The sequence below is a fragment of the Brachionichthys hirsutus genome, unplaced genomic scaffold (assembly GCF_040956055.1).
Source record: "Brachionichthys hirsutus isolate HB-005 unplaced genomic scaffold, CSIRO-AGI_Bhir_v1 contig_916, whole genome shotgun sequence".
In the NCBI taxonomy this organism is placed as follows: domain Eukaryota; kingdom Metazoa; phylum Chordata; class Actinopteri; order Lophiiformes; family Brachionichthyidae; genus Brachionichthys; species Brachionichthys hirsutus.
In genome coordinates, this window is record NW_027180327.1 from 31,273 (window position 1) to 44,275 (window position 13,003).

General features: G+C 37.6%; 2 protein-coding genes across 2 annotated transcripts; both read left to right on the forward strand.

Annotated features, from left to right (window-relative positions):
- Positions 1 to 22: 22 nt before the first annotated feature.
- LOC137912831 (dipeptidyl peptidase 4-like) lies at positions 23 to 8,001 on the forward strand. The gene is made up of 26 exons (XM_068756962.1): positions 23 to 157; positions 401 to 482; positions 868 to 957; positions 1,057 to 1,151; positions 1,246 to 1,320; positions 1,439 to 1,491; positions 1,613 to 1,685; positions 1,957 to 2,077; positions 2,168 to 2,322; positions 2,414 to 2,511; positions 2,820 to 2,949; positions 3,105 to 3,143; positions 3,228 to 3,326; positions 3,429 to 3,499; positions 3,599 to 3,652; positions 3,783 to 3,907; positions 4,055 to 4,105; positions 4,825 to 4,923; positions 5,687 to 5,756; positions 5,844 to 6,038; positions 6,180 to 6,234; positions 6,322 to 6,421; positions 6,969 to 7,027; positions 7,119 to 7,191; positions 7,316 to 7,389; positions 7,574 to 8,001. The coding sequence occupies exons 1-26, from the start codon at positions 23 to 25 to the stop codon at positions 7,673 to 7,675; spliced, it is 2,373 nt and encodes a 790-aa protein (XP_068613063.1). The 3' UTR covers positions 7,676 to 8,001.
- Positions 8,002 to 8,549: 548 nt separating this feature from the next.
- On the forward strand, positions 8,550 to 10,132 carry LOC137912840 (glucagon-2-like). Its single transcript, XM_068756970.1, has 3 exons — positions 8,550 to 8,644; positions 9,616 to 9,771; positions 9,977 to 10,132. Exons 1-3 carry the CDS (start codon positions 8,550 to 8,552, stop codon positions 10,095 to 10,097), a joined length of 372 nt encoding a protein of 123 aa, XP_068613071.1. The 3' UTR covers positions 10,098 to 10,132.
- The last annotated feature ends 2,871 nt before the right edge of the window (positions 10,133 to 13,003 follow it).

Genomic DNA, 13,003 nt, shown 5'->3' on the forward strand with positions numbered 1-13,003 from the left:
GCGTCAAAGGTCGCCTTAAAACATGCATGTTGTTCGTTCTTTGAAAGTTGTGGGAGCTGCTGGCTTCAGGGAAGAATCTGTCTGGTGGCAGACTCCTCAGGAATGCAGCGGGAAGTGTGAGAAGCCTGTTCCTCCGAAAGAAGGAAGGAGCGTTGATGTAAAAACATTCCCTGAATGGTTTTTTTTCATTATTCATTTTAACAAGAGATTGTTAGCAAGGCTGCTTGTCCAAGAAGTAATACTTTCAAGGATTGTTAAAGGCTGACTGCTTCACGGGAAACTCTTCAGCATCATGGTCAGTAATGGATCCGTTCCAGTTTGCTCGTGGAAAAAAAAGTATCAAATCTCAAACGAATTTTGGATTTCAGTGTTTTTGCAACTTTTGTGTCACTTTCCACAGCGCTGCAGCAAGGTGCTGTGGTGGGTGTTTGGGGCGGCTGTCGTCATCACGGTAATAACAGTCCCATCAGTTTATTTCAGCAGTAAGTTCCGTCTCAGGTCTGTATGTGTCTTTGTGTGCGCGCTGCCGCCGCGTAAAAGCGCACCGTCTGTAGCTCTAAAACGTATGAAAACACTATTTTCGGCTCATCTGATTTGTTTCAAGTTTTTTTTTTCGTGAGCACCCTACGTTTTTAATCTTAACACGTTTGCTTGTTTTAGCGAGAAACGTACGAATGAACAGTGACAGTGTGATTTTTAAAGTTCCTTTTATCTTGGTGATTAACGTGCAGATGGCTTTGCAAAACTAATTGCGCCACCGCGTGACGCACAGATGGATTTGCTCATATTGTTGCAGAGTTAAAGAGTTAAATAAAATAAAACACATCTGGTGACAACCCAAATAACGCAGGGTGTCCATCATTTCAGAATCCGATGGCTCTAAAAGGAAATTCACCTTTGAGGATTACTTCAATGACACCATTACATGGAAATCCTACAATTTGTATTGGATATCAGGTATCACCAGGCAGACCAATCCTTTTTATCAGACATGCTGTTCTTTTGGGCAAGATAATAAATGAATCTTCATGTTCCATGTTGTTTCTGTGTCTGCAGACAACGAGTATCTGCATAAAACAAGAGATGGGAATGTGTTCCTGCACAACGTTCAAACGAAAGAGGAATCACTATACTTGAGCAATTCAACCTTTGTAATAAATCCCGTTTTCATAGTTTATAACAAGATATAATAGCAGCATCAATGTAGCGTAATAACTTATATTTCCACCATCATTTTCATTGTAGGCTCAAGTGAATTCGACACATTACCTGTTGTCAGGTGATTATAAATATATTGCTTTTGAAAGTAATTTCACAAAGGTAAGATGTTGCTTTTTTCATAACATTCATAAACATTTATACTGGTTCACTGTAAGTATTTCTTTTAGTTTGACCATGAAAAGGTCTGAAAACAACTTTTGTGTTTGCAATCCATCAGAAATGGAGACATTCCTTCACGGCTTCTTACTCCATTTATGACAGAGAGAGTTTGTAAGTTGCTTTTTATTACAAATTAAAGGGTATTAAAGGGACAATTTGGGGCCCCAAAAATCTGACTGAAGTCAATCAGCAATATATGGAAATATATTTCTATTTCTTCCATATTTTCCAGAACATTTGTTATGCCTGTGAGTCTTCCCTCTTTTGTGCAGTACTTTGCCTGGGCCCCGACAGGAAACAAATATGTAGGTGTATAACATGGTATTACTGATTACAATGTTTATTTTTTACATTCTGTTAAAATTACTGACATTGCAGCTCCAAAAAACATAACTAGTTTGTTCTGACTTTCTATGTATGGCACTATAGAAGCTAATGTGGCATTTTACAAAATAAATGTCAGCACATGTGAGTCTTCTGTGAAAGTAAAATTGCATTTGATGAAATAACATGAAGAAAATGAATGAATTTTTAGGCATATTTATGATTATAATTAATTAGAATTCTCTTTTCCAGGCTTATGTGTCAGACTTCAATGTTTTTTTCAAATCCAATGTCACTTCTGAAGTTGTACAAGTGACCCACAATGGGAAAGAGAATGAGATCCTTAATGGTGTTCCTGACTGGGTCTACGAGGGTGAGTGGACCCAGTCACTTTTTACAGAGGTGGCTCTCTCTCAAAGGTGGCTAAAATTAGTTTTACTTTTTCCCGCTTTCCTGATTTTAGAGGAAGTCTTTGCATCAAATGGAGCGATATGGTGGTCATCAACTGGAAAATTCTTGGCTTATGCAGAGTTTAATGATACAGATGTTCACAAAGTGGAATTCTCTTTGTATGGAAATGAGCAATATCCTCAGACAGTGGCGGTTCCATACCCAAAGGTCAGAGACATATTCTGCATAACTGCATAAATTGTTTTCTTGATATGCAATTAAATTTTTTAAAATGCATGTTTCATTCTGCTTGGTGCAGGCTGGTTCAACCCTCACCAAGGCGAAACTCTTTGTGGTCGATACCACGGATCCATCAAGTCGCACACTGGTGGTTCCCCCTGCATCGGTTTCTTCTGGGTCTGTATATTATTAACTTTATAACAGAAATGTTCAAAGCAGGAAGCATGACAAACAGCAGTTCTAGGACCATTATTTGTTAGTTGTGTATGATGGGATCAAACCATATTCCATAGGTAACCAGTTGTTCAGTGAACTAAAACTGGGGCCTTATTTCCATCTTTGCTTGAGGATAAACCCACTACTCTTTGAAAGCCCCTTGTTTGTGACATTGCTTACATCAAATTGCATCGGAAATTGAGTCAAATGCATTGTCTTTCTGTTCTGTCTCATGAAAGTCATGTCTCTTCCTGTTGTGTTTTCCTCAGTGATCACATTTTGTGCTCAGTGACCTGGGTTACAGACGAGCGTGTCGCTGTGCAGTGGCTCACACGGAAACAGAATTACCTGGTCGTACAGATCTATGACCTCGATGGAACCAGCTGGAAAGACAAACAGGTAAGGTAGCTCACCCTCCGGTGGTTACCACTCCAGGCAGGAAATCATGAGTAGTGTCCAGCTGGATCACCTTGAGGATCCTGACACGTTTATTGATGTTATGTTCATGTGATTAAATGTTAATTAACAGAAAAACACGTCTTTACTCCAACTAGACATTTGAGCAAAGGAGCAAGACAGGCTGGATCGGACATGTAAGTCTCTATAAATCTACCAATATAGATTAAAAAGGTTAAATTATTTTCTTGATCTGTGACTCTAAAATCTCATTTTTCCAGTATGTGCCTTTACCTCTTTTCTTTGCTGAGGATAAGTTCAGTTTCTACAAAGTGATGAGTGACACTCAGGGATACAAGCATATTCATTATGTGAAAGATGTAAGTATTTCTTAAGTAAAGTAAAGTAAAAATATTCCACACCATAGCATTCACCGTGTCTTTAGTGCTCAATTATGCATTCATTAAAGGCATTTTGTTCAGGGCAAAGCAACACCTGTGACTTCTGGGAAGTGGGAGGTGATCTACATATCCAAATTAACAAAAGATGCCATGTGAGTAATGATACCAGTGGGGGGAAAAAAATCATGAACACCGAAGAATGTAAGGAATGACATACATGCACATCTGACGTGTTAAATTCTTTTCAACAGATATTATGTGAGTAACGAGTACCAGGGAGTACCCATAAAGAGAAACCTGTACAAGTAAGGCGCAATGCTTCTCCAGGCAGCGACATCAACACGGATCATGCTTCTATGGCTCCCATGAAGCTGAGCGTTAACTGATGCTGATATTACATGAGCTCAAATGAAGTTGTTGATGGTTTGTTTTCAGGCTTCTGATTGGAGGCATCTCTTCTACCCCTCAATGTCTCACCTGCAACCTGAATAAGGACAGATGTCAGTACAACTCTGCTTACTTCAGCTTTGATGCCTCTTACTACCGAATGGATTGCTATGGTGAGTTGGACATTTCCTCTCAAGCAATGTGTCATCCATGGTGATGGCATGTGTGAATGATAAGCATGTTAAAAAAGTTAAAGCACTCCTAAAGTCCAATAATAGAATTCATGTAAAATTGTGCATGTCTTTATTTTTATTTTGCAGGACCTGGTTTTCCCCTCTACACACTCATGGACAACCAGGACTCAGGTGCAGGTCTGTGTGAAATGCACTCACACTAAACCCATTGCAAAACGATTTATTACAACTGGGCCATTTTACCGTTTATTTTACCGTTTATCATATTCTAATCCTATTCGTGCGGAGTTTGTATGTTCCCCCCATTTCCGCGTGGGTTTTCTCCAGGTTCTCCGGTTTCCTCCCACCTCAAAAAACATGCAATTGAAGTGAATTGAATACTCCAAATCTTTCCATATTCATTCATTCATTAACCTGCTGATCAGATCTAGACATTCTCTCTACACACTAAACATGTAACTCTCTTCTCAAAACATACAAACCCATATTATGAAGCTATTTTACATATTTTCCACTCCTTTTAAAATACTCTATGAATAATATAATAAACGTGAATCATGCTAGTTGTTTCTTTGTTGTGGTGTAATTTGCCCTGTGTCTCTTCCACTGTCTTTTTCATTCATTTGCCTCCATTTGTTGGCATGCAATTCTGTGTGGATTACCTTTAATAGATATCAACATAAGGATGCTATGAATCATGGCTTTATATTTTATCTTTGCCACAGGCTAGCCCTGGTAGTTACACAAAACGTATCAGACAGAATTTCTTTATAATTCAAAGAAGTTGTTAAACCTGGAAACATCATTTTCCTTAACTTTAATAATGTATTTTTGGGCACATCAATAATTTTCTCTATTACTTCAATTGCTCTCTCATGTCTGTTTGTTTTCGTCAGAGCTTGCCGTCCTTGAAGACAACAATAATCTGGAAAATGTGCTGTCAGAATACCAAATGCCATCAATGCAATATGGCACACTAGAGGTTGCAGGATTTGGTAAGATGTTTCAGAATGTCTGCAGCGATAAAAAAAAAAAAAAAAAAAAGGCTGCCTTGAGCAATAATCTGTTCTTTATAGCTATTTCACACAGAAAAAACTTTCCTTTCATTTAAAAAGTACTGCGAGATCTGTGGCGCCTAGTGGACCATGATTCAAAACCATCTGCACAGACGTGTTAAATTGATAAGAAAGGTTAAAAAAAGGACCTTCCTCCCACCAGCAGATTAATTTAGAAAGGTTCTACTGTCATACCATGATGCTTAAATGAAGCAGTAATAAGCAAAATTGTAATTAATTAGATATTTACTATGATGTTTAACCCTTTATTGCCAAAGATATCATAATTGATACACAACTTTTTCAGAAGTTTGAATTTCTATTTTTTCCCCCGAAAAAGCTGACACATGCATTTGCATTTTCCATGAAAAAATTTCAGATTTGGCAAAAGTTACATAAATTAGAAGACTAAAAATGTATATATATATATATATATATATATATATATACTTTATTTCAAACAGATCTTTGGTATCAAATTATGTTAGAAGGTTCCATTAAGACCTTATTTTCCAAAAATTAGAGTGTTCTGACGATTACTTAATGGTGCGTGTGGGCTTTAAAGGGTTAACGTCAAAAAGTGAATTTGCTTTACTCCTCTTGGTGTATGTAGTGTTTGTACTTTTAGTAAAAACAGTATTCATCTGTTTTTTTTAAAGGATGTATTTTGGCTTGAAACCTTAATGACCTTTATTTCAAACAGATCTTTGGTATCAAATGATGTTACCACCAAATTTCAAGAAGTCTAAAAAATATCCTCTTCTCATTGATGTGTGAGTAAACTGTGCTCCTCCACGTTTGCTCCATCCCAATACAATCCAGAGAATGTCCAGAGTAACATATGGCATCCTGATTTGCAGCTATGGTGGCCCCTGCAGTCAGCGGGTATCCTACCGTTTCAAGCTGAACTGGGGCACCTACCTTTCCAGTTCACATGGGATTATCATAGCCAGCTTTGACGGAAGGGGAAGCGGTTACCAAGGTGATGAAATATTGCACTCAATCTACAAACGCCTTGGTACATTTGAAGTTGAAGATCAGATGACAGCCGTAAGGTACAGTGAGTCAAGCCCTCCTGTGGCTTCACCTCCTCCCTACTATACTGTGATGCATTATATGTATTAAAATGGCTTTATGATGCTTTATTACATGTCCAAATAACTGTTTGTTTCTAATGGAGCCAATAAATGTTGCAGGAAATTCATTGATATGGGTTTTATCGACAAAGACAGAATAGCAATATGGGGTTGGGTGAGTTTTTATTCTTGTGTCCTTATCTCTATTATTCATTAATTTTTGTTTTTTAGTTAAATAAATTCATTCTGTTCTCTGCTTCAGTCGTACGGTGGTTACGTCACCTCAATGGCCTTGGGTGCTGGATCAGGACTCTTTAAGTGTGGAATAGCAGTTGCCCCAGTTGCCAAGTGGGAATATTACGGTTAGTACTCAGAGAGTCCATGCGTTTCTCTATCCTGTGAAAGCATTTTGCTTGTATTACCCACAATGCAGCACCACTGCCAATAGTTCAGTGAGATTCAGGTGTGCTATTTGAGCTCTGCTGGCATCAGCTGATCCAGATGAACAAAGCTATCATCAAAGATTGACGATTCATACATAATTTACTGTACCTATCAGTACCCGTTACCTATTTAAAATACATGATTACAACACTGACATGCGCAGCAGAGCCTCAACGCCTATGTTGCCACGTACGTCTACATGAGGTGCAGAAGTGTATTTTTTATTTATTTGTCAAACATGATCAGTGTGGAAAACAGTTTATAAAAAGTGCATGCAGATTTTGTACAGATGGCTTTAATTCTCAGATTACTCAGAGGATGAGTTCCCAGTTAACAATTTCAAAACCTTCATACCCAATATCCTTGGGGCAAAAATTAATATATGATGTCTTTCTGTTGAACAAGAGTTTTAGTGTCTGTTCAGTATTTATTGTACAACTATGACATCAACTCAGTCTGCTGCAGATGCTGTGTACACTGAACGCTACATGGGCACGCCCTCCGATAATTCAGATTCTTATAAGGTAAGCTAAATGCAAGTTGTCAGACTCACGAAAAAGGGCTCAAATCATTGCATAATTCTGATTACCTTTATTGTATTGTTTAACTAAACAGAATTCTTCGGTGACGGCCAGAGCAATGAACTTCAAACTAGTAGATTATCTATTGGTTCATGGAACAGCAGATGGTACGTCCTGTCATTTGATCCAAACACCCTTCTTTTCCATTTTTAAGCATGACAGTACAGCTTTTTCACAAATGAATGAGCTTTGATGTTAAATCACGTAGCTGAAGCACTCTCCTCCCTGCAGATAATGTCCACTTCCAACAGGCAGCACAGATCTCCAAAGCTCTAGTGGAGAAGCAAGTTGACTTTGAGGCAATGGTAAATATTGTCTCAGGGAAGTGGGGCAAATCCTGGCCTTGGTGGTGTTGAATTAATGAAGGTTACAAGTGGAAAAATGACTTATTTATCATTTCATCCAGCGTGTTTCTGATATAAAATGTGCATAGTTTCATAATGTTTTGCATATTTTCATGTGTTAATCCGGTTTTGGTGTTCATTTCAGTGGTACACTGACAAGGACCACTCCCTGAGCGGGTCAGCCTCCCGTCATACGTACACCCTCATGAGTCACTTTCTGCAGAAATGCCTTGTGGATCCCAAATAGATATGAAGAATGTGACGACATTTTCTGTTAACATCACTAGCATTTATTTTCTAATTTGTTCTTACAGATATACTGAAGTATCACGTTGTACTCTGTACATTTGCGTTGATGTGTAATGTTTAATTGCTGGTACAAATGGGCATTTGTATGTTATCTTGATTTGTGAAATATTTGTCAAATTATATGACATTAAATGCTTACTGAAAACCATTGCATGCTGTTCTAATGTGGGTATGATTTCAATAGCTGAATTGCCTTTCACTGCTTTATTTGAGAGTGTTATCATTTTTGTTGCAGTCAAATGAAAGTGAAATAAACATTGTTCAAACCACAATCTTATAATTCTGCACGTTAAATGTGTTTAGAAAAGATTTACCGCCTATGCAATCAGTAGAACAAGTTACCACTATTAATAAAATGAAATAAAAATGAGAATAATTTGTTTTGTTTTATGCAAGACATTATTTGAACACTTGAGCGCTAACGTTTCTCATTGCAGAGCTCATGTTTGACCATAACACCTTAAATAACAGCTTTAATCATGCATATATTGTTTTCTCAAAGTCAAATACATTTTGTGGACTGAAACGGAAGCTGACTAATGGATTGAGAGTAACACACATCTGTGACGGTGGTGTCCTCTGGGAGGATGATCCTCAGCTGTTCTATATAAGACTCAACACTTCAGGAGGGGGCAATGAAGCAGCTTCAGAAGCTGAGAGAGCCAATCAACGCACTTTACATTTCCGATCTGATACTCGACAGAAAGGAGCACAGGTGAGAACACCTTACTCCTTTCGAGCATATCTTTTTTATTTTTTTCTACATTAAAATATTTTCACAGAATCTCTGTCTTTTTTCAGCAGGTCAAACAATGCAAGGCGCTCACTCATTGGCTGGACTCCTGCTCCTCATCATCATCCAAAGCAGCCTGCAGATGGCTGATCAGGACCCAGAACAAAACTCTGTGTAAGTTCAATTTTTTTTTCACTCATATTTTCCTAAAACCTACCGAGACCTACTGGATTATTCAGATGCATAATTGAAATGTTTGAGCAAATCAGCTACAGCAAACCTGGTTGGTTTATTATGTCTCACGATTGTCTCACGATTTTATTATGTTCGCACAATGATAATAAAGTATCTTGAATCTTGAAAAAGAAAAGATGCAAGTGTCTGGTTAAAAGTTTATCCATTTCAGAGACTGATCCATCCAACCAGGTTTGCCGTAGCTGATTTGCTCAAACATTTAAATTATGCATCTAAATAATCCAGTAGAAAATCAATGACCAGTTGTTGTTGTTTTTAAAGATTCTATTTTTTCTATTAATTTCAAATAAATGTAAGTGTTTTGTTTTTTGTTGAGATGGCTGTGAAACTTGTTTTTTTAGATTGAGAATGCTGTGCAGCTTGACAGTTCCAGGTTTGATGCAAGTGAGGCATCATCTGTTAAGGAAAACATCTGCTGCTCAAATAAAGCCAATACGGTCAATTGTTGAGGATTTGTTATAATTTTTTTCAAAGCAAAAGGGTGTGTTTTTAACAACTAGGATGATATTTGGTATCTTTATATTTATGCTGAATTCTCTTTATTCTAAAGCTCCTGGTGGTTTCACATTGCTATTTTGATGGAATTACTGTGTGTTCCACTGAAAACAGGGCACCTCTTATTTACCAGAAACTGTTTGCACAAACTTAATTCAGGGCATTACTGCATATTGCAAATGAACCTATTCAGCACTCAAATAAAAAAACAAAAATCACATGATCAATAAATTCCAAATGCACATTTATTATTAATAATAAATTGAATTGTGATTCAATGATGATTGGTAGGGGATAATGATGAAACGGTAAATACTGTGAGGATTCCAGCAAGCACAGACGATAGGAAGAGGCAATGGCTGAATTGACATTTTAATTATCTCCATGTTTTCCAGGTTTCTTAATGAAAACTCGTGGCTGACTGAACCCATCGAAAGCCTAAACTTGAAGAGACATTCAGAGGGAACATTTTCCAATGACTACAGTAAATACCTGGAGACAAGAAGAGCACAAGACTTTGTCCAATGGCTGAAGAACTCAAAGAGAAACGGGTGAGTATGGTCTTTCCTTACTGACTCGATGCAGTCAGTGATCCCGTTAATTATATTTTAGAAGCATCAGGTCTGTTGTATTTTGTCTAACTTTATTTCTATGGCATGGTTCTTTTTATTCGTTCAGCTTTGATTCCAGAAATACTACAGATTACTCAAAGATATACTTTATCAAATACCACCTAAATGTGGTCTTTTTCCACAGGAGTTTATTTAGACGCCATGCAGACGGCACCTACACCAGTGATGTGAGCTCCTACCTGCAGGACCTGGCAGTAAAAGAGTTTGTGTCCTGGCTGAAGACTGCCAGAGGCAGAAGAGAGTAGCATCAAATGGAGCTGGCTCTGTGTGATTGATAATTTCACAGTCTGTACTATCCTCTTTTTACTTGCTCATGCAATTAAACCCCTCATCAGAATCTCTGTTGGCTTTCAGTGGTTGAAGGGTCTGTTGTTGAAATGCAATCATTTTTGTTTGAGGTCTTTATTTCTTTCTGGATTATTAAATCTGTCCATAAAGGTTTTAGTATGTTCACTATTGCTCTCACATAAACCTGTAAAAATCACCTTGTTGATCTGAAATGCAACTTCAGTAGAGTGTGTAGATTTTCTTGACATTCAGATTAAAGTCACATTTAGTTTTCAATAAAGAATTATGTACAATGTATGATTTTACTCTTTAAGAACTGAAGACATATTTGAAATACTGTTTTGGCAAAGCACAACTTTTTGATCTACTCTAGAGTAGAGCTACATTCTACTACATGCAAGCACATCTTGGACACAGGCGCAAACACATTTATATCCACCCAATCAAAATTAGAAGAAAAATTATTATTATTATTAGTAGATCATGATAGAGTAAATACTACTACTACTACTAGTAGTATTTACTCTATCATGATAATTTAGATTTGTCCAGCAGATCTTCATTTTATAGCATTTGGCAGAATGAAAATGGGTAACTCTCCATGGAGATACTGCATGTGATAGAATCGAGCACTGGGTGAGTCCGGTCTGCCCATGAAACAACTTGAACCGGGAGAATTCTGTATATCTCTTAAAGGCTCCCTTCCATGCAAGACATTATCCTGAGCTTTCTTCTCACCCTGGATTTGACCTCATCTAGGATTTGCACTCATGTGTCAGAAAGAAGATTCAAATGTATTCAAACTTCAATGCTTTCAGTCAATAATTAAATGCTTGAACCTCTCGTGAGAGTTGGTTATAAAGAGAAACGTTTGATATTGAAAAAATAATAGGATGAATTCATCCTATTTCCCAGTGAAACCAAATGCTTGGCGAGTCACTCTCCTGCAGCGGCGGAGCTTCGTGTGCTGTGGGATTTCTACCAGGTGGCGTGTGTCACTTGTCACTTGTTCACTGTTGAGGGATTTCTCATTGATGCTTTGACAGCATGCCAAAGAGGATTATGTGAATTGAAATAACATTAAATCTTGTCAACCGCCTTGACTCATTAGAAAACATGGCTGGATTTACATTCTGAAGTTTCTCTTGGCACTTCAGACAAAAACAGCAATTCACAGGAGCCAGCAGCTTGAAATGCTTTGGGATGTGCCACCTGTCTAAATTGTCGTCTGTAGCACATCAAACCATCTGGTGGTTAATCCCAGAACCTCTGCCCACTTCAGTCTATTTGTCGGGCAATTCTCCTGGGATTGAAATTGGACACTTTAGTCTGGCCTCATTGGTGACATATATCTCTACCATGTGCTCCAAATAATCACTTAGCAATTTAATTCAGATTAATCTGTGATTTGGGCTCAATAGGATTTTAAACACAAAGCATGGTGAGGATGCATCCTGAACCTTGCTGCATGAATGCTTTGTGTCTATTATTTGGAATGAGACCTGGAATAGATCAGGTGGAGGATCTTATTCGGGGGGGGGGGGGGGGGGGGTGATTAGGAGCTGAGGGGATGTAGTCATAACATCTTGGAATATAGGAGTCGGTGCCAAGGGTGGGACCATATCTCTGTGAGTTTCATTATCCCCGTGCATTCCCTATGATAGAGAAGAGGAAAATGTATTCTTTATGCCTCCGACTGTGGAAGAAGCTGAAACAATGAGTAAACCCCACACAAACACCCGGGGAATGTGTTCAGTTTGTGCAAATGGGTCCTGAGACATCCTGGGTTCAGGTCTGGGATCCTCGGAGGGGAAGCAGCAGAAATGAGTCATTGACAAAAAAGAATGGCCATACAATTTATTACGGTAAGTTAAAGTAGCACTGACAAAATGTACATAATAAAAATATATTTTCTCAGTACATTTTTTAAATAAATCAATGCTTTGTTCTTCAGCTCCATTTTTACAGGTTCGTCGTAATCTTTGGATGTGATTTACTTTACTTAGCATGAAATGCATTTTAAAGAAACTCTTGGGATTGTCTAAACTTTATACAAACATTAAAACAAATTAGATTATTAACAATTACAGTACAGTCTGTTTGGCTACAAAATATTCTTAGCAAACAGAACAGAAGTGATTTTTTTTTTCGCCACAACAAATTAAGACATGTGTATCAACTCAAAGAATTTATTCCCACTAGTCAGAATGCTGACATGGAGTCGACAATAGCCAAATGAGAGACAAGAAATGTGGGAAAAGGGTATTCAGGTGGTCTTCATGTAACAGATGTTTATCATAGATTTTCAGAAACTGTGTGTACAGATATGGTCTGTACCGTTCAGTCCAGCCTAGAAAATCACATTTGATTTCAAAATGAAATCTCCGTCTACAGAAAAATAAAAGAAGAGATAAATGTAGGTTATGAGTATAGAAATAAAGAAGTGAAGAATATTTTGAGGAATGGTATTCCAAAGTACCAAAATTACAAAATATTGCTTATACAAATACAGGCAAGACAAAAATTTGACGTGATCACGTCATCACCAAAAACCAGAAGTTCCTCCCTAATTTACATTAAATTTAAGCAACACACTAAGGAATAAATTTGACATTCATGAAATAAGAATGAATAAGAATAATACACAAATAAGTAAGATTGAATGAGAATAATGAAATAAGAAACAGAGGAATTCACTGGTCAAGCAACCAAGAACAAGCAAAAACAAGCAAGAATATTTGTGACATATTAGATGCATAACACAGCTATGAACTTTCTTTTTACAAGACTAAACTTGAAGGATTGATAAACAGCAGCATAAAATGCCGACACCCAGAAGGGAGAGGGACAAAGATTCACAACA

Coding starts and splice junctions, on each gene's coding strand:
- LOC137912831 (XM_068756962.1), top strand. CDS start 23: ATGCATGTTGTTCGTTCTTTGAAAGTTGTGGGAGCTGCTGGCTTCAGG. Junction 3,653..3,782: donor ATAAAGAGAAACCTGTACAA/GTAAGGCGCAAT, acceptor GTTTGTTTTCAG/GCTTCTGATTGGAGGCATCT. Junction 6,039..6,179: donor GATCAGATGACAGCCGTAAG/GTACAGTGAGTC, acceptor TAAATGTTGCAG/GAAATTCATTGATATGGGTT.
- LOC137912840 (XM_068756970.1), top strand. CDS start 8,550: ATGCAAGGCGCTCACTCATTGGCTGGACTCCTGCTCCTCATCATCATC. Junction 8,645..9,615: donor GACCCAGAACAAAACTCTGT/GTAAGTTCAATT, acceptor CATGTTTTCCAG/GTTTCTTAATGAAAACTCGT. Junction 9,772..9,976: donor AAGAACTCAAAGAGAAACGG/GTGAGTATGGTC, acceptor CTTTTTCCACAG/GAGTTTATTTAGACGCCATG.